At 40.8% G+C, this 27,121-nt stretch overlaps 1 protein-coding gene across 2 annotated transcripts in view; it reads right to left on the bottom strand.

The window, feature by feature from the left end:
• The window catches only part of ROBO1 (roundabout guidance receptor 1), a 2,404,538-nt gene that overhangs the window by 15,248 nt on the left and 2,362,169 nt on the right, over positions 1-27,121 (bottom strand). For both annotated transcript variants that reach the window (XM_069636443.1, XM_069636444.1), the window contains 3 exons: positions 22,944-23,189; positions 11,697-12,106; positions 10,218-10,370 (listed from right to left, as the gene is read on the bottom strand). In XM_069636443.1, the coding sequence (XP_069492544.1) occupies positions 10,218-10,370; positions 11,697-12,106; positions 22,944-23,189 (809 nt within the window). The remainder of the gene's footprint in view (positions 1-10,217; positions 10,371-11,696; positions 12,107-22,943; positions 23,190-27,121) is intronic.

Consider the following 27,121-nt stretch of genomic DNA (forward strand, 5'->3'; position numbering starts at 1 on the left):
GCAACCCCAGACATGTGTTTCGATCTGGTTTGACCTCATCAGTAGGGTGGAGCTGTGCCTTTCTAAGAACAGTGAGCCGTGCCTCTCTATGAGCAGTGAGCCAGGGGTCCAGATCTGGATTACCCTAATAACTTAGGATGAGACCCAAAATTAATTTAATTGTGCAAAAACAAGGGGGGTATTGGGTGGCTTTTGACAACAACCATTTTAAGGTTTGCAACCATATTAATGTGAACTGTTACTGTCCTGAGCTTGCTGTGCCAAGAAGCCCAAGAAGCACTTCAATCAAGAGCCAATAACATGTACGGTGTTGCCTGTGTTCTTGTGAAGACGATATGTGACCTACCATTTCGGGCTGGACTGCTCCTTTTGCGGTGGGACTAAGCCCAATTCCCTTATGGTCTTTACTCTTCATTAATGTCATGGTAGGCTGAAATGTGATGGTCTGAAGGGTTGCCCAGATGCAATAACCAGAGGTTAAGATTCATACATAACCTTCTAGCCCTCAACCTTCAGTTTTGCAACCAATTTTACTGCAATTGTGTGTTTAAATATATTAAGTATTTTAAAACGAGAAATCTAGCAACAACAACAAAAAACAATGCCAACAATTATTAAGAGATTCTGGGTCAAATGTGCAAATATTCATACTGATCTTCATAATGATTCATGTAAGTGTTGCTATTCTAACTGGGATCAGAGACAACCACGTATGCACATTATGTGGAACACTTGGCAACAGTGACTATAGAAACAGAGTACAACATTTAAAAAGCTCATAAAAATATATGGTACAACTTTTTCAGAGAAAACGAAAAGGCTTAAGTAGATGTAAAGATGTGTCATGTGTTCTTTCCTAGCCAGGTAGGCACTTGTGAAGTTCTGTTATTGCGCCCTCACAGAGAGCTCTGTAATCATCACCCACATCTTGAATGTTGGACACCTTGGTTTATGTAGGACACATACCAGACTATGCCACTTAATAGCTCCATCTGATAGGAGGTTTCTGCCTCCAACATTCTTAAACCGAGGTCATGCACCCTGTTCATGCACACTGGTCATGCACAGTGATTTGGGATCGAATTATAAACATGGAATTCAGGAATACGTTTAATGGGCCTTCTTAAAAATAGTCATAAAAACCACATGCTGGAATGTTTTTTTTCCTTGAAGCGGCTTTCCTCTAAATATATATATAATGGTACAACAACTAAAGACGATGTGTGATTTGTTGTAGTGCCCGAGCTCGGGACTTCATAACGGTGAGGCGTTGTGATGCTTAGGGTGGTATATTTGGCATTTACTACTCTTCCCTGAAAATGAAAACAATGCAACCTCTATGAGCGATATTGTGGCACCTGTGAGCAAGTCAATCGTTTTTCGTGTATGGGCAACCACATTATTGTCAGTAAAAATAAAGTGATAGTGTATTTGCTTGCGTACTAGACTTATTCAGGATTCACAATCAGTTCTTGAATATGTGCAAACGATGTTTGGCAAAAGGACAGTGAGATCCCAATAAGGACCTGGTTTACAAACCTTTTTACAATGAGATTACATCATTGTAAAAGGCTTTTGTAAATTTTTCAAGCAAATCCAAAACAGGACAACTGACACTGCAATTTATTAAAGTGATGTCCTCTTAATGACACATTGCTGTACAAGCCTCCCACTTCACACACACCTGCTCACTATCAAACACAAGTGCATTGTCATTTCGGTCTTTTCAGAGCTTTCGTAGTAGTATAGAATGTAACAATCCGTGTAAGTGGGGTTTGTTCTCATCTGCTTTTGCGTTGAACTCAGTTAAATATAACTGGAAGCTGCAGCCCCTCTCCATGACTGAGAATAGTTGCTGTTCATCCTTGAACCATGCGACTCATCCATCCTCAGCACTTACTAGTGAGTTCAAGCAACTCCATCCTAATGCTTCTATGTGGCATCATAACATTACCACTATCGGGAAATGTCCATGGAACACATCCACCATGCCATTACAGAAAGGTTAAAGACCATATGCAAATCATGCCTGCTCCCACCCCCAAAGGGGCATTCCAGCCCAAACTGCTAGGTCACATCCCTTCTGCACTAGGCCACAAGCATCACCAGACATGTTTCAGCCTCATTGGGCATGATCAGTGAGGAGTAGCTTGGGTCTCTAGGCCCAGCAAGCACAGGACCACATCTGGGCATACCCGTACCACTCGGAAGTGACAAAAGCAAAACAAACGAGGTGATGACTGGAAGGTTTAGAATTAATCTTAACCTCTGGAATCGCTCTGGGCACCCCTCCAGACAATCTTTGATCAGTGACATCCCTTCCTGTAGCCATCTTGAGTCGGCCAACACTTCAGCTGAAAGCCACAAGAAACTCCTCTGGGAACACCAATCAAGAAGAAATGCCTCATCATAGCAACATCAGGGACAAAATCAGAGACCAACCACGGATGGACTAGGCGATCAGGTGACTAGAGTATGTGTCATCACTTCTGAATGCCCTAGTGGCATCTGGCAGGGACGTTGAGCCTTTGCTCTTCTCCCTGTTGCACCTTTGAGTTCTGCCAGATTGCTAATTACTGTGCTGTCTATCCACAATGCAGTACTCCCCTACAATGCATTCACTCCTGCTGCTCTTCCTACTCACATCTCCCTATGCTTTCTACAATCATATTATAACTTCCTCCTTTCCTATCTCTATCATAAAACTCACACCTCAAACCTCTAACTGCTCCATCTCTCTTGCACCTCTGAATTCCAACAAACAAAGCCGACAAACTAACACCTATCGACCTTGCCGCTCTTCCTCTGAGACTGAACTTCTCAACTCTTCCTTACTGCATCAACTGAACATTGCACTTTGGAATGCTCAGTCTGTATACAACAAAATGTCCTTCATCACTGACTACTTTTTTGCCATCTCTCCTCCCCTAGACCTCCTTAGCACCTGGATTTCTCCATCTGACACTGCCACCCTGCCGGCACTACATGATTCCAAACTATCCTTCATTCACTCTCCTCGTCTGACTGGTAGAGGTCGAGGCATCAGATACCTACTTTCCTCCCACCTCAATCCCACACAAACTGCCAATGCCAAGAATTCTCCTGCCGCTTTTGAATTCAACATCTCTACTATTGCTTCAACTCACTCGGTTCACATAATCTCCCTTTATTGTCCATCTGCTACCACTGAAGCATTATTTGATGAACTTGGGCAACTCCTTCATTCTCTTTCCACTAAACATCATGTCATTCTCTTATGTGACTTTAACCTTCCCCCTCCAACCACTTATCAGAAATCTAAACTTTAGTCTGTTCTTAGTGACCACACCCTCCACTCTATCCATAACCTACCTAGCCATTGTGGGGGTAACTCTTTTTTCTCTTATCTCCACCTCTCTCTCAGCCACTGGTGCAACTGTCACACGATCCCTATCTGATTACTCCATTGGTTCCACCACATCTCCTTTCTAACCTCTGACCTCTACTCACCACTTGCCCCACTTCTTACTAAACCTTCTGCCATTCCTCCCTTTCAATCAGGCCTACACTTATCACTCTCCCCCTTCACACCTGATGCTTCTTCCAATAACACTGTCTTCTTCAGCTTCCAATCCCTACCATATGGCTCATTTCCCTCTAACTTCCCACTGCTAACTTTCACCCCTAAATCTCAATATCCTCAACCATCGGTCACCCCATTCATACGCTCTGTCCACAAAGACATGTGTCGGCTGCTGCACAAATGAAAGCAGACCCACTCTCACGAGGAACTGAAACTCTATCTTTCTGCCCAGAACACTCTGATAACCTCTCTTGATAGAGCAAAAACATATTTCTACTGCATCCTCATTGATTCTCACTCAAATGATACTCGCCAGCTACAGGGCACCCGAAAACTCACTCCTCACTTATCCTAAACCCATGACTATCAACTCCACTCTCACAGCTAATGGCAATAGTATTTTATGTAAACATGTCCTATGTAAAGCGTTTTAGATTAAAGCGTCATATAAACAACAAATTATTATTATTATTATTATTAATATTATTACTACTTAGCTGAATATTTTGCTGCAACAATTTTCAAAATGAGAGACTCTCTCCTGACCTTCCTCACACTCCATTCTCCTACATTCTATAAACTGGCTACTCTATCATCATCCTCTACCTCTATCTCCCACTTTAGTCACACTAATATTGAAGAAGTCCCATCTCTACTGATAACCCCTCTTGTGCCCCATCAGACCCAGCTAGCCAAGCCTATTGCCCCGTCAGTGGCCTCTCATCTCACTGAACTCTTCAACCTTTCCTTAGACTCAGGTTGCTATCTTTCTATTTTAAAAATGGTCATGGCCACACCACTCTAAAAAAAACCAAGGGGCTGACTCTAATCTATTGGTAACTTTTGTACTGTGTCTCTCCTTCAGCACTACTTTAAAGTGGTTAAAAGCGTTGTGACACCCACAACCTGTGTGACCTCCTACAAGCAGGTTTCCGCTCCTGTCACTCCATGGAAACTGCTCTCATGTATGTCTCCAGATGTATTTCCTATGCTAAGCCCTCCAACCTATCATCTACCCTAATTTCCCCTGACCTCTCTACTGCCGTTGACACTGTTGATCACTCAGATCTCCTTAATACTCTCTTTCTACTTGCCATGAGCAGTGAGAAGGGAGAAACTAGGCATCCATCCCCTCAGCACTCCACAAAAGAAAAGCTAATAAGGAGACAAAGTATCCCTCCAACCTCCAGAACAGTAGTTCTTAAGGAAAATAAAAGAACATAAAAAGGAGACCCCAAAGGGCTCCCAACAACACTGCACAAAAGGTGCTATGTGCTGCAAAAGTGAAACACAGATGCCTTTAAAAGTATGGAGGAAAGCAAGATGCAACACTACACAAAAGATGCTGTGTGCTGCAAAAGTGAAACACAGATGCCTTTAAAAGTATGGAGGAAAGCAAGACACCATAAAATGAAGTAAAAACATAATGATCAGGGTTCCCGTGGTCAGAGCAAAAATAATGAATGAGGGGGGGAAAATGGCTCCCCTCATTCAGGAGCATAAGAAAAAGGTCCAGAAGTCCAGCAAAAAAGTATTGAGGGTCTCAGAGGAAGAGGGGATTAGGCATAAAAATGAAACATCTCCCTAACATATATTTAGTGCATCTGCAAAGTTGATCACACTCCAATAGAATCTCAATATTAAACGATGAAGCATTCCAAAACTGAATATCTGATATGTTTTCTCAAGTGTGCCCCTCATACCATAATTTCTTACAGAATTAGCTCCTCATTTTCTGGTAGTGGGGTGAACACCTTCTGAAGTTTCAAGACACGCCTGCACCCTTATTCGTAGGTCATTGTTCTGAGACTATTGCCCTGTATTTCGTGGGAGAGCCAGTAGAGTTTCTTGTACTTCAACAATATTTAAAAGTTAAAAAACAGAAAATAATACTATTTTGAAAATCACAGAAAAACAATTATAACATCTCTGTAATCAATGCAGATGTTAGGGGTCATGATGGCATGAACAATTGAGAAATATGTAGAATTAGGTGCACAGATGATGACAAAAACACTGTTTGCTGGACATGATAGATTACATGTTGTCCATTCCAATTTAGAATTTGCAATAACCAGCTCGTACAATCTGGTCAATTTCTTAATTACGCCTGGTTGAGTGGGAATTCAGTAGCGTTACAAACATTCTGTCCCTGAGTTTCACTTTGAAATATATGCCTTAATCTTTCACATGTTGCCAAATCTTCATTTAAATGAACCCCCATCAAAATAATAAAAAGTGACACAACCGCCTTAAAATCCAACATAATGGCCTTGCAGGTGTGCCACGCATGTAAAATGTGAAGTGCAATTTGGGGATTTACCCCTTTTGTTGCCTTTGCGCAGACCATACACATAGAAACCATAATAACCTCTTGAAATCTGATCATTTCCGACAGCTTCGACCCATTGACAAAGGAGGTCTGGGCAGAAGCCAAGGGACCCTTGCGCGCAGTGCCGGGGCATTACGTAATGCGGCCATCCATTGGAGAGATGCGAGAGTGAGAAAATACTCAGAGTGAAGTACAGATAATAGCATGGAGAGCCACTCGGTGCCAAATTGCTCGTGTTCCTCATGCTGCGTGGTTTGTATTACATCTTTCTGTCAAGTGGAAGAAATCACAGGGAGAAGTAGTTTGAAAAATATCCTTCGCGTAACCGTGGATAAGCATCTATGATATTAGGCTTTCATATGGTAATGGCAAATGATGCCACACTTTGAAAAGGTGCACACTGTTAATGAAATCCCTAATCAGGTGGTTGTTGTGGAGAGCCAGGGGGTGGGAACCGATGCCTGTGATATCCCCCTTGTTGCCTCCTTTTAGCAAATTTAGAAAACCTGACATGATGTGTTAGTCTCTGGGAATGTATGCTACATGTTTTCTCAACAAAGCCCCAAGGTTACCAGGATATTTTTTTTTCTCCACAAGCTACAATGTGGTGGTTTAATAAAAATAAATAAAGAAAAGCACTGGGCCACCTGAGGCATTTTCATTAAAGGTTTTCGCTCAACAACATCACAATGTTTGTTTCTGCTAGAGTCGATATTGTGTGTGACGGCATGAGAAAACATGATTAGAGTGCTCTTTTTCCTTTCCACATTATTTATTTGCAATATTTATCAGATAAAGGTAACATGTAGATTTGCCAGCAATTACACACAATTTCTGTTTCAGATATTAACAGTTCATCATCTCAGTGGCATTATTATATGATCTGCATTAAACCAAAATTGATCTTGCTCCATAAAAGTGTTGTCTACTAGTCCTTAAGTGAAGAAGGAGGTGTTCTCTATTTTGCTGACCACCGCCCCGGAAGTCCATGTGAATCAGTGGGTGACAAAGACCTTGCATCCAAAGACATGGCGAATAACTCTAGGGTATCTGTTGACAGCAGCTTCTTTAACACAGCGGCCATGCCCTGGCACATTTTGGTCAGAAGAATGAAAATGCACTAGGCCAAATAGAGCGTCGACCCGTTTTTTAAATGTCAATGTCATCACAAATGCAAGGTTCTACTAAAATGATTACTAGAGAAAAAGACAGCTCCCTATTTACATATCTAGACAATTATGACGGCCAAATAATACTGAACTGACATAAACATGTACAAATTCTATATTGTCATAGGGAAAAGGATTCCTAGCTATAATTTCTAGTATTAATATTCTGATTACAAGTTTGGCAGTACTGGGTTGTTTCACCACTCTGACAAATTATGAGTTTTAATTTTTAAACAATTTTTTCCATCTGGATTTATCTAGCGTATTTTACAACCACAAAACAGTAGTGCTGCATGGGAACATTTCCAGGTGCGGTTTTACCACACGCAGTAATTACCATACCCCCATGAAGTCCTTTGGGACTCCAATGTGGGGAATAACTGTATGGTCCGCATTACTTTTAATCATGCAGATCTAGTGGCCCTCACAGAAATGAATGTGTGGCGTAACGGTAAATGAGTTTGGAGGTATTAACTCAAAACTCGTAATCAGGCCATATTCCTTTACAGACCTCCTCTAGGCAGCTGAATGACTACACTACTCTCAACAATGTTAGCAAAAAAGAGAACAGGGGCCCTAGAGGTGAACCGACCTTGCTAAGCACTATTTTAGTATGTTTGTTTATTTTGATAATGGTGGTATCCCACACCTCATTTGTTTAGTAGAGAGAAGGGGCGTTAACCTGGATACCTCGCATCGTTTTTTTCAAAAAGAAATAGATTTTCGCAGGTATCTCACGTGTTGTGCTTACAAGCACAAGACGTGAGATAACTGCTTGAGATAACTGCGTGGGAAACCTATTTCTTTTTGAAAAAACAGATGCGAGGTATCCAGGTTAACCCCCCTTCTCTCTACTCTCAACAGTGTCCTGTGAATGTTTTCAAAAAAGTTCAAATATATATAGTGTATCTTTCATGTTTTAATGTTTTCATTGGCTAGACTTAAAAGCTCAAAACCTGTGTATTGTTTGAACTAAGGGCCCTTACCTGGTGGTACCAATATTGTTACCAATACAATGGGCCTCATTAGGACCCAGGCGGTAAGGGGTTTACGGCGGCGTAAACAGCGCCGACCCTTACCGCCTGATTCCGAGGTCCCTTAGCGCCATGGAGGATTTAACACCTGCTTTTAGCAGGTGTTAAAATCCATGGCGCTAAGGGACCTTGTTGTTAATTACGCCACCGTAATGTACGGTGGCGTAATTAACGCCTTCCCCACTCCCATTATGCCCTATGGGGCAAAAATGGGAATGGGGAAGGGTAAATGGGGATTGGGGACTTACCGCCCCGCCAACCTCGGAATGGGGCGGTAAGTCCGCCAACCACCATGGCGTAAACGTAGTTTACGCCATGGTGGTAAAGGTACGACCCAGGCGGTAACTTACCGCCTGGGTCGTAATGAGGCCCAATGACTGGTAGTTTTTGGGGAGTGACAAAGGAAGATGAGTCTGAGGGAGATCAAAAGAGGTGTATTTTCTGAATAAGCACAGATTAAGGCGGTCTAAGAGAAAATAGGGCCTCATTCAAACATTGACGGTATCCTGGCAGTAGAGCCGCCAGAATACCGGCAAATGTAGATACCGCTTCCGGCACACGTTCCGGCGGCAATGTTGACAGATTCCGAGTGATGGTGTAAATCCCCATTCATTTGCCATCATTACCAGCACCTTTGTTTGCTGGTAGTGCCACTAGCTTACCTCTAGCTCTTAGCTGAAGGTAACCAAGGTGCCCCACCGCCAAACCTGTGGTTGGCCAGTCCGGTAAAGTGTCGGTATCCACAAATAACGGCACTTTTTTTACCAGACCGGACAACCTAGAAAGAGGCCCACTGCCTTTTCAGCATGGAAACCTCCCATAGATATGCCTGCATTCTGATGCAGTTCTGACACATTTAGAAACCTGGGAAAGAACACAGTACTTACTCCTATGATGGCGGCCGTATTACAGCAACATTCCCCGAGTGTTTTTGCTCCCGCATTGGATTTAGTAACAATCCCACAAAACACCTATTTACTTGGAACACCGGCTTGCTTAGAAGAAAAGCACATCGTGGCAGGGGTAACACGGTGCTACAAACTTGGGTGTTAGTAACTCTTTTTGCACAATGTGCTGCACGTATTGAGGGGAATGGGATGCTGCTTAGATCTGGGAAGACAAGCACTCTCTTGCCCCTACATTCCACACTTCTCACCCTTTCAGCCGTTGTCAGTATCAAAAAGCAAAACAAGAAGAGACAAGACTAAACTTCTTTCTAACTATGTCTTCTTGTTTTTAGCTCCACGTACAATCTATCACTTTAGTTGGTTTGCTGAACTCATCTGATGTGTCTGCACACGACCGCGGAAGCACAATTCCTGGTAGGTGGTCTCCTAATTTTATTTATTCATTTTAATGTATATAGCGCGCAAACAGCCCTTGGGCATCGAGGCGTTGTTACATGTGATGAGCTTAGTTACATGAGACCTTTGAGCGGCCTTTGGATTCAGTACAGGATGGATACATACATACATTATACATCATATTTTACAGGTCTGTGTTGAGAGCGTTGTATCCAAGTAAGGTAGTAGTAATAAGAGCAGGGGTCAAGTCCTAAAAATAAAAGTGGGGGACTTATCAACAAACCTAATGGTATGTGACGTCACCAAAAATTAGCATACGAAGGTGAAATATGCACATTTCATTAAATTGGCTTTGTATAACCATCCACATTGCATAGGTCGAATGGCATTTGCCTTTCATAAAATCAACACACACCAAACCAAAAAAGGATATTTTCTTCTAATAGTGTTTTTGAAAACGTTAAAAGGTGTGCATATTTTAAATGAATACAAATGTTTTCCTTGGAACATGCAGTATGAAAATGGGAAGTTTCCCCTTTAGTTGTTTGCTATTTTTCATCAGGTTATATAGTGCAGTGGTGAAGTGTCCGGCCTGCAAAACTGACGACTGTGGTTAAATCCCCGAGTTTGGCTTCAATTCACATATTCAAGGAAGACGTTCATTGTTTCTCATTTTAGCTGGGGGGGGGACTGAGTCCACCATCTGAAAAAAGTAAGTGGACTCCGTCCACCTGCGTATAGCCACGACTTTGGCCCTGGATAAGAGTCTCTGTTAGAGGTCCGAAAGAAGAACACGCTATTAGTATGCTAGCTTACCTTCTGGGTAGGGCTCTCTGCGCACGTGTGCTTGCTGATGCTTCTGTTTTTTGGTCGGCCGGGTCTTCTGAATTACGGCAGTGCTCATGTTACTGTCTGTAGACAGAGGACTTGTAGGTCTGGGGCAGTGAGATGGATGAAAATGTCGACGACCTTAAAATAAAACATATTGTGTAAGAATGTTTACTTTTTTGGCAAATCCAAACAACATAACATCTGGTTCTTTCTGCTCAAATGGGTTTCCTCCCAATAATGTCAGTATATCTGGCAGACAGCCGTCTTCACGCCGTGCAAATCCTCTTCTCAAATTGAATAAATGTTTACAGTTAAACTGATGATGAATACGAATGTTAAACCTATGCTATTAAATATAGGAAAGACACAGGTGTACTATTCTCTTTCAACGTCTGCAAAGTCTTGAGTGTGTCTCCTCCCCTGCACAACATTTCAATTTCATTTAAAACCATTCAGTTCCCCAAAATGGTCTACATGTAGTCCAAATATTTCATACATAACTGACAGACATCTCTACGTCACTGCAGAACTACTGGGATAGAAAACGCTACTACAATAAAATATGTATTTGTTTTCTTTGTGGCTATTTTGGGGGGGATCATTTTTTGGGGTGGTATTGTGATTTGTTTGTGAATGCACAATTGCCCTCTATTTTCAATTGTGGTGAATCCATTGCCCACGCACTCTTTTCTCACTATCAAAATGTAGTGTGATATTGGCCTTGCTGTTTGATGCATGGTTTCGTCTTTAGGGTGGTGTAATCAAAGGGCACCACTTTGATCATGAGGAGATGTTTCAATACTTCCAAAATGTTCCATTATTGTAATTATGTCAACTTGACCGAAGGAAAGCCTACATTATATCCCCCCTATGATGGGCAACTCGTATAATAGTACATCTTCTCCATTCCTGAATAAAATGGTCTGTCAATAGGTGAAACTGCCGAGGCAGAGTAGAAAGATGTAGGGTCAACTAAGCTGCCACCTCACCTCTGTAAGGTGAGCCTGAGGATTTACTGACTTGTGCAGACCTTATATTTTGGAGGGTGATTGGATGATGTGGATGTTGGGCCTGTTTTTATCAAGGTCATACCTAGTCAAACCTGCAACCATCTATCTCTACCACACACTCACATGGCACCTGCTGGAAAAAAAATGAGAAACCCTCCAAGAAAAGAACACGTCAACTTGTGCAATGACCAAGGTAGCCTCTGTTTGCAAAGGTGGAGACAAAATGCAATGGCATGCCACAAAGATGGAATGTTCAATCTTGTGCCCTCTTGGCAGAGTTACCCATCACAATTTGAAGAAAAAAATAATATGATGGTTGGTTTGTTCTTATGACTTTTCGGATGTAAAGAACTGTAACATAGTTTTGGACCTAATGTCAATTCCGGGCTTAGGCCAATTGAAGAACATTCATAGAAAAGTACACAAATGATACATGAAAACAACATTGAAGTACCTCCAGCAGCTTCATGCATTTGATGTCTTGCTACTTTAAGTCCCGCATATTCGGCTGCTGCAGCAACAGCCTGTGCAAAATCTGCATCCGTAAAAAAAGAGCCGTCGGAGGAGCTGACACTTGAGCGCCCACTAGAGACGTTGTCTTCCTCTGAGGCTGATCCCCATCCATTTATCATGGACCCTGTTACAGAGCTCTCCAAGTCCCCCACACTAGAAGCCGGTGTCTGTTGAAGGCCGCGCAACAAAAGACGCCGGGACTGCATCCTAGCAACCTCCATGTCAGCCTCATCCCCCTCCTCTTCCGGCGCATCTGTGTCCATATCAGAGACAAGGGGTCCCGAAATATACCCATAAGTATGCGGCGGAGAAATCGGCCTTGGTGGCGGAGGGGGGCTCACTTGCTGATGCCTGTATTAAACAAAGAATAAGAATTATTTTCAAACATAAAGACATCAAAGATGACTACTATTTACCAAACATTTATTTCAGCTGAACGCATAAGGTGTAGAGTACGTGGAAAGAAGACAGGAAAGTGGGTGAACATATCAACACTTGTACATTTTTGGTAATTCGATCATTCCAGCTGAAGGTTGATGTGTTTTGCGTGCCTTGCATATTTGGCCATGAAGTAGAAGTTGTCCCCTTGAGATGACAGTAATCGACATAAACAAAAAAAACATTGTCAAATGAGTTGGCATTTCGCAGCATGCTTTCAGAGCAAATATTGGAAGGAGGAAGCAAGCATGAGCTGTTCAAAAACTCCTTTTAGTTCCTAATTTGGTTGACAGACATTTAGGAAGGGGCTGGTGATTATTTACAAATTAATTTAGCAAGCTAACTCCCATCGATGTGCTCTAAATGGTTTTGCATATTTTGCTGGAAGTGCGTTCATCGCCACAGACGACAGACATCTGCACACAAACAGCTTGCTCCATAAACATTACCCGCGTTCATTGTTCTTAAATCAAGTGGCACTGAAACAGTGTCAGCTGTTCACTCCATTTGTTTTCAAATTGTTTGGGATATTACTATAAATATAGGGTTAGTCAATATGATTGGAAATATCCTGTCCAAAAGACAACCACACAAATGTCAGATGAATAGGAATGAAAACTGGATTTGGGTACGGTGCCACTGAAACCAGACCAGCACGTTTACAATGATGTTGACAGCAAAATCCAAAAAATGAAAAAAGAAAAACATGGTATTTTAACAGGTGCCACAAAGTGCATGTACAAGGGATAAAATTCAGCATTTGCCACTTATTTGTTATAGTCTAAACAACAAAACAATGGCACTTTTGGAGAACAGAATATGGCACGTCAAAGAACCAGCAAACTCAAGAGAAAGAAAGCAAGATGGCGAGACAACAGCAAGGGAACCACAACAGACATCCATGCCACCGAACTATAAGAACACCAACAGAAGACACACCCATAAACAGCACTAGAATAAGAGCAGCCCCCAAAAATGACGAAAATCACTCTACCTTATACCCTTCCTCGAAACAGACAATCCACCAGACCAACCGCCAATTCACGCAAGCAGGAAATTGGAACTTCAAAGGAAAAATGATGAAAGACAAGATTGGGTAACCACACCATCACTGAGTGCATCAACAAACAGCAAGGGAACCTACGCCAACACCGTCCGGAATCTGAGGAAGAACCCGAGCGGGCCATAAAGCCAATAAGAAACCTAACCAATCGGTTCAACAATTAAACCCACTCAACAACCCACACATGACAGGGAGCACCACCAACAAAACCACCCAATGACCCAAACCAGTAAAAAAGAAATGGCCTTAAACAGGAAACTACACTGCAACCTAATCAACGCCAGATCGATGACCAAACACGCAACCGAGATCTACGACCTACTCTGCGATGTGAGAATCGACATCCTTTCATCTCAGAAACCTGGCTAGCCTAAACTACAAAGTGATCCTACACAGCTGCCTACCTAACAACTTCAAATGCAAACAAGCAAACATGAATGAGAAAAGATGAGGAGGACTCGCGGTAGCCTACAAAGTATAAAGATCACCTAATAATAAAAACAGCCGACCCTTTAAAAATCCCCAACTGCGAGTCCCTCATCCTTCAATTTACCATGGACCCGGAATCAAACCTCACATTCATTCTAATGTATAGGCCACCAACCTACAACGCAACCTTCACAGACACCTTCACAGAATCAGTCACAAATATAGTCATACAGCATGAACATCTGATCGTTCTTGAAGGCTTCAACATATGGTTCGAAGATGAGAACCCCAACTTGGAGAAAAAGTTAACCAAACAACTCGAGACCATGAACCTCTGACAGATGGTGAAAGGAGTGACACACAAAGCAGAGCACACCCTGGATGCAATCTTTGTCAATAAAAACCAAATCACAAGATCACCGCCCATCCAAAAACTATGGAGCGACCACCTCATTATCCTGTTCGTGATCCAAATCAAAGCCACCTAAAAAACGTGAGAAATACCACCTATTTGGAAAAGAAACTGGAGAACCATCAAGAACAGCAACTTAAAGGTGCAACTAGAAATCCCGAAGCCAGCGACCACATCATTGGATGCAACGGACATAGTTCATGTTAATGTTAATGTTGAAGGTGTTTGTATAGTGCACCGTTATAGGAGATTGTGAAAAAAGGGGAAGGGAAGGAAAAAGGGGTTAGTAGGGTGTAGTGGGAATAGGAAAGTGAGAGTTGTGATGTCCTGTTGGCTGCTTCAGTTCCGTTTGCATCATTCACTGAGCTGAATTCAGTGTGGTTTTCGATTAGGTGCCAAATTCCTATATGCTGTTGTGCCAGACTATGTGTTAGTCTGTTGTTTCAGTGCAGTGAAGTGCGTGTGGATTGCTGTACAGAGAGGTGATTGTGTGAGTTTCTGTATGAGAGGTGTATGCAGAGAATTGAGGTTGTAGGGTTGGGTTAGCAGGTTTTTTAATTTTTTATTGGTTTCAAACATCTTTGTCTTTGTGTTTCTGTGCTCATAAATGAGAAAGCAAACCTGATCCAGAAATGGATTGAAGAAACATTAAATGCCATCTGCCCAGAAAAACACCTCATCCCATGAAGAAACAAAGTGGTGGCAAAATGGTACAGGCCCCACCTAAAAGTGATGAAAAGAATATAAATTAAGAATGGAGAAACAAACGTGACTAAGAAAAAATTATAAAATACCTAATACAAATTCCGAATTTCGAAAAGCAAAAAACAAATACTATAACAAGCGGATCGATAAAAAAACACCAACACCCAAAAAGAATTATTCAACATCATAAATGAGATGAGAAACCCACTGTGATGCAACAATGCCCGAAACTCTCACAAAAACTATGCAATGATCTTGCAGACCATTTTAAGAACAAAATCACCAGCATACACCAAATCTTACGAAACAGATGAATTGACCAGACAACCCACCAGCTACCAACAACCCCGGACAGACTAACACATGTTACAACTTCCAACAGAGTTTGAGAGAAAAACAAATATGTTTGGTAAAAAAGAGCAACAAGGTAGGTTCTCCAATGAACTCCCGCCACCCAGACATCTATAAATCTATTCCTGTACAGGACACACCAGCGGAATACAACCTAAACCTCTTCAATCAGTCCCTTTCAACAGGGAAAGTACCAAAAGCTTTTAAAACGGCATACATGAAACCTTGTATCAAGGACACCATGAGCAATGTGGAAGATCTATAAAACTTTAGACCAATCTTGAACATCCCGTACCCGGCAAAAATACTAGAGACCTATGTCTACAAACAACTACTGGGGCACCTTGAAAATAGCCAAATACTGGAGCAGGCGCAAGTAGGATTCAGACCTCTGAGAGGAACTTAAACAGCATTAGTCTCAATATGAGATGACCTAAAGATGAACGCAGACTCCAACACCAAATCAGCACACATTTTACTCGATCTCGCATCTGCCTTCAACACATTCAACCACAACATCCTAATAAAAAGAGTACAAGAAATAGGGCTCGCTGACACAGCACTGTTCTGGATCAAATTGTTCTTTGTGGAAAGGACTGAAATGATCTGGTTAAAGCCTTTCAAATCCAAGCAAAGGGGTTCCTCCTGTGGAGAATCACAAGGCTCCTCATTATCCTCACTTCTTTTCAACATCTACATGACACCGCTAATCAACCTCATCAAAAGACATGAACGACCATAACACAACTACGCAGACAATAAACAAATTATCTTCAAATTCGGGGACATATAAGAAGAGAATGCAACCCTACAAGAGTGTTTGAAAGGGATCTACCAATGGATGAACATCAACAAACTAAAACTCAATCCTGACAAAACTGAAACCCTGATTACACCCAAAGACAGAGGGAATGATCAACACATACCGTGGCCGACAGACCTGGGAAACCAACCAACCCCACCTAAAGTTGTAAAAAACCTCAGAATCCTCATGGACCACTTGAACGCCAAGTAAAATACAATATATCTGGAACCACTTCTTCCTCCAACAAACGATAAAACAGATCCTACCATTCCTCTCCTTCACGCACAAAACACTGGCCATCATATCCCTCATTATGTCTAGGATTGATTATGCTAACAGCATATACCTCGAAATGCCAGAATACCTAATGAGGAATCTACAACAAATACAAAGCACGGCAGCCAGACTCCTCCTCATAGTCAGCAGAAGTGATCACACCACACCAGCGCTCAGGATGCTACATTGGCTCCTGGTCAAAAAGAGAATTTCTTTCAAAGCCATGTGCATAACACACAGAGCAATACACAGCCATGGAGCAGACTTTATCCAATACAAATTCTCCATCTACTAACCAGCCAGACCCTGAGATCCTGAAACATCTGTCTTGACCCCAAAAAGTACTGGAAAAAGAAGCTGGGTGGCCCAGCATTCTCCTGCTTAGCCTCAAATCTATGGAACTCCATACCGAGGGAAATTCGAACCATAGAAGAGCATACAAAATCCAGGAAACTGCTTAAAACCTGGCTCTTCATCTCCAAACACAGCAAAGCTGACTTAACGACATCTGTTCAGCTACCATCCAACCAAGCACAGGAAAAAGAAGAAACAAGGAAAAACTAGAATTGGGGATAGGGCCACAAAGAGAAGCACTCCACCCACCTCCATGGCCAACATAGAGATTCTAGAAGGATAGCGGGATAAGTTAGAAATGCAAGGGGAAGGGAGGGGGAGTAGGTCGCATACCCACCGACCAGCCCAGCACAGGAAAAAGAAGAAGTAACCAGAAAAAACAACAACAAGGGATATGACCGCAATGAGAAGCACCCCACCCACCTCCACGGCCAACAGAGATCCGGGAAAGAGAGACTGATAAGCCAGGAATAATAGGACCAGGGAAGTAGGCCAAGAAAAACACAGACCTGGAAATGAGAAAGTGAGGCCCACCCCTAGGCATGCCATGAGTATAGGCAACAAGTGGAAATGGAACTAAGTACTAACTATGGTCCTACTAGAACTTAACCACAAAGGGAATCCAATTAAAGAACTCCCTGCACCGCTGAGCATCACATGAGCTAGGAACAGGCATCTAGTCAGAAAGGGGGCATGCACTCAGAATTCAGGCAACCAATGGAGTAGCAATGTAGCACAAGATCCCTCACCCGGAGGCGACTTTACTGATACAACTAGAAAGGGCATAAGGAAGGAGGGAAGATACAACTAATAAACCAGATAAGTTAAAGAAGAACACCCATGGTCACTAACAACTGTTACTAACAATCAACCCTCCGCATACACCTCTCACATACTGCACTAAACAACGAGAAACCCTCAGCACAGCAACCTCACACACTTCACAACACTGCAACAATACATAGCACACACAACCTTGCACAACACCACATGACGTCTACCTCCCGAATCTCGCACCCATGCTCAGTAAATGGTACATCCGAAATTAAGCTGCCAACATCAGATCACAGCTCCTTTGCTCTTTCTCCCGCTCCTCACACAACCTTAACCTGCCCCGCTCTTATTTCTGCAGAACCTCCGGATTGCCGAGAGACCACGCAAGTGGCACCTGTGCACGGTATAAAACTCTTTTACATTAACATTAACATTTGGAAAGTTGATGCCCTCAAGCGTGCCCCTAATATGTGCACATCATTTAACGGAAAGCGTGTCCTCTGTAAGAAATCACTATCAAGCAGAAGAGCTCAGCGCAGACATTGGCTATGGACTTCAATAAGTTTGCTGCCTGTGCCTATTTTATTCAAGTGCGCATGTCACAACATTTCTAAAGTTTGGATGTCCTCAACCTTTTAAATTGAACAAATTAAAAAGTAGCTGCAGAGCATTGACAAAGAGATTCGGGCACTGCAATAACATTTTGTTCTGAATGCCACATTTTGTGAATACATTTCTTTGCACTAATCAATAGTTTTTTTAAGCTGACAAATTACCATCTCTCAAGAAAACAAACAGGAACCAAATATGTACTCGCAGCCACACAACCGGGAAGATGTGCGATGCTCGGACAGTGGACCGTCACTTATATGAAAAGTCAATCTATTGTAAATCCAGAGCCAGCCAGCAATGCACATACATAGAGCTCTATGCCAACACCATCAACTATAGAATAACATTGTACACTAAAAAAAAGACACATACGAAAATATATTAAGAAAATCAATAAAAGAATATAGGGTATGCATATTCATGATTAGGAATAGTAATCACAGCTATTGACATTACTGGGCACGTATTGTAAACATATACAATGCAAACTCCCAATAAGTTAATTAAATTCGCCCTGCAGTACACTGCAGTGATTCTTGCCATGGCTGGACATAAACAAAGTGACAATGCAGATGAGCAAATCGCCGGAAAGCATTGCAGAAACTATTCGTGTTGCTTTGGTTTCCTTCAGTGAAAGAAATGCTACTTTATTTTACATAAAGATTTAAGTAAAGCATGACCTATTGACTGCCGATATGGCGTGTAAGTAAAAGTCCAAACTTACTTGTGTTTCATTGAAATAGGCACATAACATCCATTGGTTATCACAATATAAACAAATAGAGTTAATTGGCTTATTCTGAACCTTGCAATGCACTGTCAAATCTGTGATAGGTTGCCAGAGACTGGGGAGTGAATTAAAAGTAAATCCTCCAAAAGTGGAACGATATCAAATGATGCATTTGTTAAAATACAACTTGTTAATTGGATGAATGCATTTGTGGAGTCATGTTGTTCTGGATCACCTCCCTCTGCAGTGGAATTCCAGTCTACTGAACTTTTCAAACAATATGATTTTTTCAGGAATGATTATATCTGCAGTTTCTGTTGTAAAATTAAAAAAAGTGAAGTATCTTATGTTGCCTTAAGAGTGCAGTATAACATTGCTGAAAAACGTTATTCTTTGTGACCATTCAATCTAGTAAAAATACATCAACACACAAATGGTTAATTCAGTGTATTCATATGTTACCTTCACATTAACCTCAATATTACCAGCCTGATTCATGGAATTATTTGCGTGAAAAACGCAGATTTGCGCACCTCTCTGCCCGAAAATCCCTGTTTGAAGTATGGGTTTTTTTCGGGCAGAAAGGCACACAAATCTGCGTTTTTCACACAAATAATTCCATGAATAAGGCTGGTATGGGAATGGCAGAAGAAATATCATCAATGAAGGTGATAAAAACCACCCATAGCGATCATAATTCAGTCTCTCTCACCTGGAATCAACCCACTCTCAAGAAACATGCACAACCAAATCATCCATTTGAATTGGAGCCGGGCAGAACACGGCTGAGAATGACAGCCAAAGATATAAAGACACTGACAGATGGCATAAAACCCCGCCCTAGCGCCCTGAATGACCACTTAATTGAATATAGAGAATTTATGGAAATTTACAGGCTGAAAGTCAATTGCCAGGGGAAACCGTTCTACAAGAAACATATGTATGATATAGAAATAGCTCGAAAAAAAAGAACTTTAAGGAAAAACTGTAGAAAGATAGGAAACGTAAACGAGGAAGAACAGAAGCGAAAGTTGAGATCACTGAAGAATAACTACAGGAACTGGGTGAAAAGCCATAGAGCAGTGCTGGACCAAAAGGATGCTGAAACCATGTTGAAGACCCTAGGACAGCGGAATACCAGAGGTTTTTGGTTATTAATAAATGAGGTGGACAATCCGCAAAAGGCAATGACCAAAAACATGGTTACAGAAAGCCAATGGGAAACACATTACAGCTCCTTATTTGAGAAGAAAATGGCATCCAAATCACCTGAGTTTCCCAAAATCCAACCATGGGACTTAAACTTTGAACATAAGGAGATACACAACTGTATAAAGAAATGCAGTGAGTCAAGGGCAGCAGGGCCCGACGGACTATCAAATCAGATGTTGAAAGAAAACATTGAGGAATGGTCCCCATTCTGTGACAGGCTATTTCGAAACATTATGCAAGAAGCTAAAATACCACTGACATGGAAAGAAGGTATAATAGTACCGATCTTTAAAAAAGGATGTCGGCTAACACCAACGAATTACCGGCCAATCGCCCTGTTGGACGTAGTGGGGAAGATCTTTGCTACCATGTTACTACAAAAGTTGAACACCTGGCTGAAGGAAAGTAACTCAATTGACATCAGACAGACAGGCTTTGTTAAGGGTGTAGGGTGCAGCCTAAATCTGTTAATACTAAACTTGCTCAAAATAGAAGCAATCAGATCGGGACAGAAGGTGTACCTAGCCTTTGTAGACCTGGCCCACGCGTTTGACGGAGTAGATCGCGAAACTCTTTGGCAGAACCTGAAAGATCGAGGATGCCCCATGAGTCTCATCTTGGCAATAAGAGAATTGTATTCGGAAACGACAGTTAAAATTCGGCTAGACACACAAGGCAACTATACAAACGCAATACCAACTGCCAGGGGAATAAAGCAAGGCTGCCCCCTAGGCGCAACATTATTTAACTTCTACATATCCGAGGTGGAAAAAGCATTTCAAGAAGTGAGAAGTACCCCCCCCTACATTGAATGGAACTAAAGTCAGCTGGCTCCTATACGCAGATGATATTGTGATATTAGATCTTACTCCAATAGGCCTGCAACGCAAGCTATCGGCTCTGAAAGAATACACGGCGAAGATGGGCCTAGAAGTCAACGCGACAAAATCAGAGATCCTGACCTTTGAAAATCTAAAAGGGGCAGCTCCAAGAAAACATCAAATCCAGTGGTCAATGGGGAAAGAAAAAATCCAAAAAGTAAAGAGCAGTAGATACCTGGGAGTACACATTAATTCCAGCTTACCTGACGATCCAATGGTATCTCAAACGATAAGTAAATGTAAGCAATTAACGGCACAAGCATGGGCAGTCCACAACAGGTATGGGAAATTCTCTTTCAAGCCCGTGATAAATTTCTGCAAAAGCAAGGTAATTCCAGCCCTTATATTTGGAGCGGAATGCATGTTTGGATGCTCAAGCGAAATATGGTCAAGGTGCGCGGGGTCGTTTTGGAAAAAGATCTTGCAAATTCCAACAAGCTACCCAACGGCATGCGTACTTTATGAAGTAGGAGTACCAACCCTGGATGCAAAAATCACTTGGAACATGCTGACCCTATGCAGCAAGATAATTGAGGTCTCAGCTCTACAGTTCAAAATACTGGCAGAGCACGCAGAAAAAGAGCAGCCAAAGCCGATACTCCAACAATGGAGACTGAATTGCAAAAAGATACTACAAGAGCTAGGAGCTGAGGAGAACCAGCTGACCACCAATCCAAACGCTGTGAAAAAGAAAGTAATGGAACACGACTGGATCAAAACAATTGAGAAAAGAAACTCCCACAAATGTATGACAAATCATCCTGGCGAAGCAAAGGGAAGAGTGCAGACACTACAATATCTGGAAATGTTTCCATGCAAAATTCTAAGAAGATCTTACCTAAGATTTAGGTTGAATTTGTACGAAACAAGAGAAGTGGAAATGCACAGAAAGAAACTGCTGAACAAGGATTTAAAATGCCGCTTCTGCCAAATAGAGAATGAATCGCTGAAACACTTGATCCTGTATTGAAGTGAACTCAAAGCTCTCAGAACGAAATATTTGGCTACTGAAAGAGATTTAGTCGCAACATATAGCGAGGAAGAGTGGTGGTGCCGCCTACACTGTAGCGCCCATAAAAAATTGTCGCTGGCACTCACATTGTTTCTACAACAGATGGAAATCAAGATGCGAGAAATGGAGTAAGAAATGTAGGAAATCGCATGTTGCCACAAGAAATAGGTTGAAGCAGGCGAGATCCCCAAAAGGGCAAAGCGGCCCTAGACATACTCTGATGGAGTAGAGTGAAAGGGAGCCGCTTCCGATGAACGTGTAAAATGTTTTAGAAGAAATACATACTAAAAATTTTAGAAAACTAAGTCTGCTAGGGAAGAGCATGATAACGATAATGTAAGAATTTTCTTTTTTCAAAAGTTTGTACAAACTAAATGAAAAAATAAAAAATAAAAAAAAATAAAAAAAAATAAGGCTATTTATATCTTAAGTAATTAATCAGGATTTTACATTGAATTCTTAATCTTTGTCGACTTTGTATCGAGTTAACAATATAAAATGTATACAATGAATTTGCAAGAAGGATTAGTTGTGTACATTACATCAACATAAATAAAGGCATTCTGAAGGAATCTTTACAGAACCGGCAAAGGCTGTTTCCAGCAAATAAAGGTTAAGGAACTTTGGACCTCTAGTGCAGATGACATTTCTATGCTTTCATGTATGCATTGTTCGTACATGTTTAACTGCATATCACAAGTGCTATGAATATATCATATACAAACATACTATAACCTGTGACATGTATTCACCTTACATCCGTATATCTAATATGATGTATATGTTGCTGTAGGAATATGAAAGTTTACATGAATCAGTCTTCTGTAAACAGATTTCATAATGCCATATTACATACAAAATTGCAAGGAAAATATATGTTTCTAGTGTCAATGTTGAAATTACTGTTGATCCTCTTGTACCTCCCTTGCACTACCTGCTTTGTAATTCCCAATTCTTCTTTAATACCACTGGAATCCCTATTCCCTTAGTTAAGTTACTCTTACCTGCCACCAAAAAACGGAATCTGTCTCTCTCATTGTACAGTATAGACGTTAAGCTATAATAATCCTCTATGAATCCATAAAATAGCCACGAAAAAGAGAAGGCATGCCATGTAAACATGTTATACCATACCTTCTATCAAGCAGATGCTGCATGTGGCTCATGTCATCATCACAGTCCTGCAACATAGGCTGAAGTTCCTCCTGGGGTGAGGGTGTTAATGTGGCTGTTGACTGATGGCTATAGGACACAGCTGCCGGCGATGAGGCAGCCCCTCGTATTGGTGGAGTAGGGCCCCGCTCATCCTCTTCCTCTAGTTCATCTTGTTGAATGTACATTCTTGATGGTGGCACAGGACAAGGGAGTTCTCGATCATAGCTGTGAAAGGTTAGTGAGAAAATGAATGTAAAATAAGTGTTTTTCCGTTGTAGCCTAGGAACAGTGTTTCATGAATTATGTGTGAAGGATGGCTCTGACAAGTACATTACTTCAGAAGAAAAAAGAATGAATGTTGCTGCATTTGGTTACAGCAAACTAATGGGCTGACATGCAACAAAGAAAATCAAAATCAGCACCATTGTTATTATTTTTGATCAAATACTATCGAATGAACATAATAGTAATACATCTCCATTCATGTTCTAAGCCCTTACCCTGCTATGGATGTGGAACAAACAGAACAATCAAACTGCATGACAATTTCAACCAATCATTAAAACCCTTCGAAGGTCTCATATGAAGTGTGATATATATTCTGAAAAATAGTTATGAGCAAACAGAAATATCCAGCCCTCGTCTATCAATTTTGCCCATTTGTTGCCAAAAGATATGGTGGATTGGAAAGTTCATGGAGTGGTGAGCCTGGTAATACAAGAGTGTAAGGTTAATTTGGTTGCTGAGTGCTCTTATTTGAGTGGCAAGGATCAAACAGGGTGGGAGGGCAAGACTCATACTGGAGATTGAAGGTCCAATGCAAGATGTATAGATTTGAAATGGAGTAAAAAGGATAACACAGGAGTGGAAATGTTTATCCAGGAGTAGGAAGATGCATATTGGAGTGGTAAATTGTATTCAGAAGTTTGAAAATTTACATTGGAATCAATTGATATATCACCATACACCAACACTCAGGTGTGAAATTATGCAAAACATGACAAATAGAATCCCAGTAAAGAAGAGGACAGTAGTGGTGGGGCAAGGTTAACATATCTAGAAAGGTCACCAACAACATCATCTTTTGGGGTTGCTCTAATGATGATATTTTACATATTTGGAATGGAGATCAGTACTCTCGTCTTCAATATTTTAAATAGCTATATGCCAATACTTACAATTTCCAACTTTATATGAATCAAAGTACAGAGAGAATGTGTTTCCTTCATTTGGAACTCTAGATAAAGAATAACATCATACAGATGTCACTATCAAAAACGTACAGCAGGCAACAACACACTGCATGTCAGCAGCAATCACCACAAACATATCATACACAACAGAATTATAAGGAACTGCAGTGATCAATCAGTTTGAAGAACACACACATGAAGAAATGATGAAATTTAAAGAGAGGCTACCACGATAATATCGTACGTAAAGCAGAAAATAGAGCTTAACAGAAAGAAAGATCAGATCTCCTGAAAAACAAAGACCTCAAACAAAATGCTCTGAACAACAAAATCAGATTCATTACTACCTATAACACAGATGCCTATACCTTAAGGAATAGTTTGAAAAAACATTGGAACATATTACTACTAGACAGTCATCTAAATAAAAACCTGGATCCACAACCATCAATCACATACCACAAAGCTAAAACAATTAAGAACCAAGTCAGGCCTAGTTATATGAAATCCAGCAAGAAAACCATTACTTTGGCAAGTATGTGGAATTTAATTGCAACAACAGGAAACTACCAATGTGGCAATTGTAAAATTTGCCCAAACATGATGAATGGCAAAACCCTACTGAATGGAACCCAAAAAGGAATCTACCAATTAATTCACTGCAACACCAAATTTTTCATTTATGGTATCAAATGTCTATGCACCAAATGGTATATTAGGATTACCATACGCAACTTGAAGACCAAGTTAATGGAACACTTTAGAGCAATTGAGAATAAAGACATCAGATATGCATTAGCAGTACACCTCATTTCAGAACATCTGAAGGAGAAACTGCAACTCCTCAAGTGTGTGGGGCTGGAAAGAATGGACATGTCCCCGAGAGGAGGTAACAGAGGACAACTTTAGTGACAGAAAGAAGCCAAGTGGATAAATATAATGGACACTTAGTGCTCCAGCCTGAATCAAGATAATGAACTATTTAATTATCTATGATCAATTTCACTTTTCACTTCAACTTATCCTATGTGGTTCCCTTCTCTCACATTTCAATCATACTATGGCTATACATTGATTCCTTTGTGACTAACCTTTACTCTCTCTTGTCTTATATGAGAACCTTTGTGTGTATTATGTATGTGATACAGCATAACACAAAGAAAGGATTTCCCCCACAAGACCACTAACTGTACCACAGCTAAGGTTAATATTACGCCTACACATAGAGCAAAGGAAAACAATCTACAATACAAATCTGAGCATATTTTGACATGAAGTGCAACAAATTATTAATTATGTGAACCTATTATTGACAATCTACCCAAAGATGAACACTGGAAGTACATTTTTTATTTAGCATCCTTCAAATTATTGCTCATTCTTTAACTTTACTTCAATCAGGGATCTGTGTAATAACAGAGCCACATTGTATAAGGACATTACATTGGCTTAGCTATATGATCCATTGTGACACAAGGACTTAATGAATTTTACGGCGACTTTTCAAAATGTGCGCTGCACGTTACTTTGCAGTAACGTCATTTTGTTTGCGATGCGTACGTGATGATGTTACATGTTAGTATTTATTTGGCTTTGATCTTAGAGCGCTAAATCCACAGGATCGGCATTCTGGGATTACACCAAATGAGACTGTTTTATCAGATTCAGTCTACTACAGATAAGGTGAGTTTAAGCTCAGTTATATTTAATTACTTAATTATAGAGCCCAAAAAGCTTTTCCTTAGACCTGCTTCTGCAAATCTCAATCAATTTAACATCAAAATCAATTATTTTCTGACACTTAGTCCTTATTCACACAGGGTTATCTATCCAAAATAGAAGATACCCACCCTACAAACTAACTTGAATGAAGACCAACAAAGGTTGAGTTGGCATCTTTGTGTGCAAAACAAAATATAGAATGTGCATTTCAATTTAAATTACCAAAATCAGTATCATTACTCATGGTAAATTAAATGTATTTGATTTTATTTTAGATACAATGATTTAGTGGTTTAGTAACACTGTGTTTAATTAGAAAAGCTACCAATGTTTCTAATCCTCCATATGAGCCACTTGATTACAGTGGTGAAATACGTGTATAGGAGCATTTTTCTTTGAACTAAGTCTTTAATGAGGATCTTGAGGAGAATTTTCTTCGAACTAAGCCTTTAATGAGAATCTTATTTCTGTATTTCTATTTGCAGTCATTGAGGATCTTGTTGCACATTTTTGGATCAATTCCAAATGTACTTGACTTATGGCAAAATAGCCAATTGTTTCTGTTTGAATTAATACAACCCTTCAAGGAGTGTTTATCAACAAATCAGCAAAATTAATGCAATCAAACTATTCACTTCAGAGTCTTTCATTCAAGGAATAACCTAGCTGGCGTATCTATTTTGCTCCACAACTTGGAGAATATCCAGAAAGGTTGTTCTCATTATTCATTGTGAACTCCTTAGATTAAATGAAACTATGAAAATGAATGATGAAAAGAGATTCTATGAATGCCATGGCAAATATGGGTTTTTGGTCCACACAACAACCAGATGTCCAATCAAAAGCACTGTTTTGTGCCATGGAGAGCATATTTATGTGCCTTTCAACATGTTGGGTGTTCACCTTGTTAAACCTAAGCAGAACACTTCCATGAAGTTGACTTTAATTTGAAAATGCCGTTTTATAAAAGATGTTTGCCACCAACAGTTAGGTAGATTTCTCATTTCAATGCCAAATCTTCTTCACCTGTGATACCTCCAGCACTTCTTGCTGGACTGTTTTGGTCTGTTCTTTGGTCTGTATTTTTACTTGCAGGCTGTGATCACAGCCCTGGTAATGCACAGAAGGGTCATCATTGACCCAAAATTTGTGTCTATATTCTTTTTCCTGCTATTTCTTGTGTGCATGTCCTTTGTTGGTCCTCTTCTGCCGTCCTGGGTGTGGGAGGTCCTGGTTTGACTT

Source organism: Ambystoma mexicanum, chromosome 7p (genome assembly GCF_040938575.1).
Source record: "Ambystoma mexicanum isolate Mex_15411 chromosome 7p, UKY_AmexF1_1, whole genome shotgun sequence".
In the NCBI taxonomy this organism is placed as follows: Eukaryota; Metazoa; Chordata; class Amphibia; order Caudata; family Ambystomatidae; genus Ambystoma; species Ambystoma mexicanum.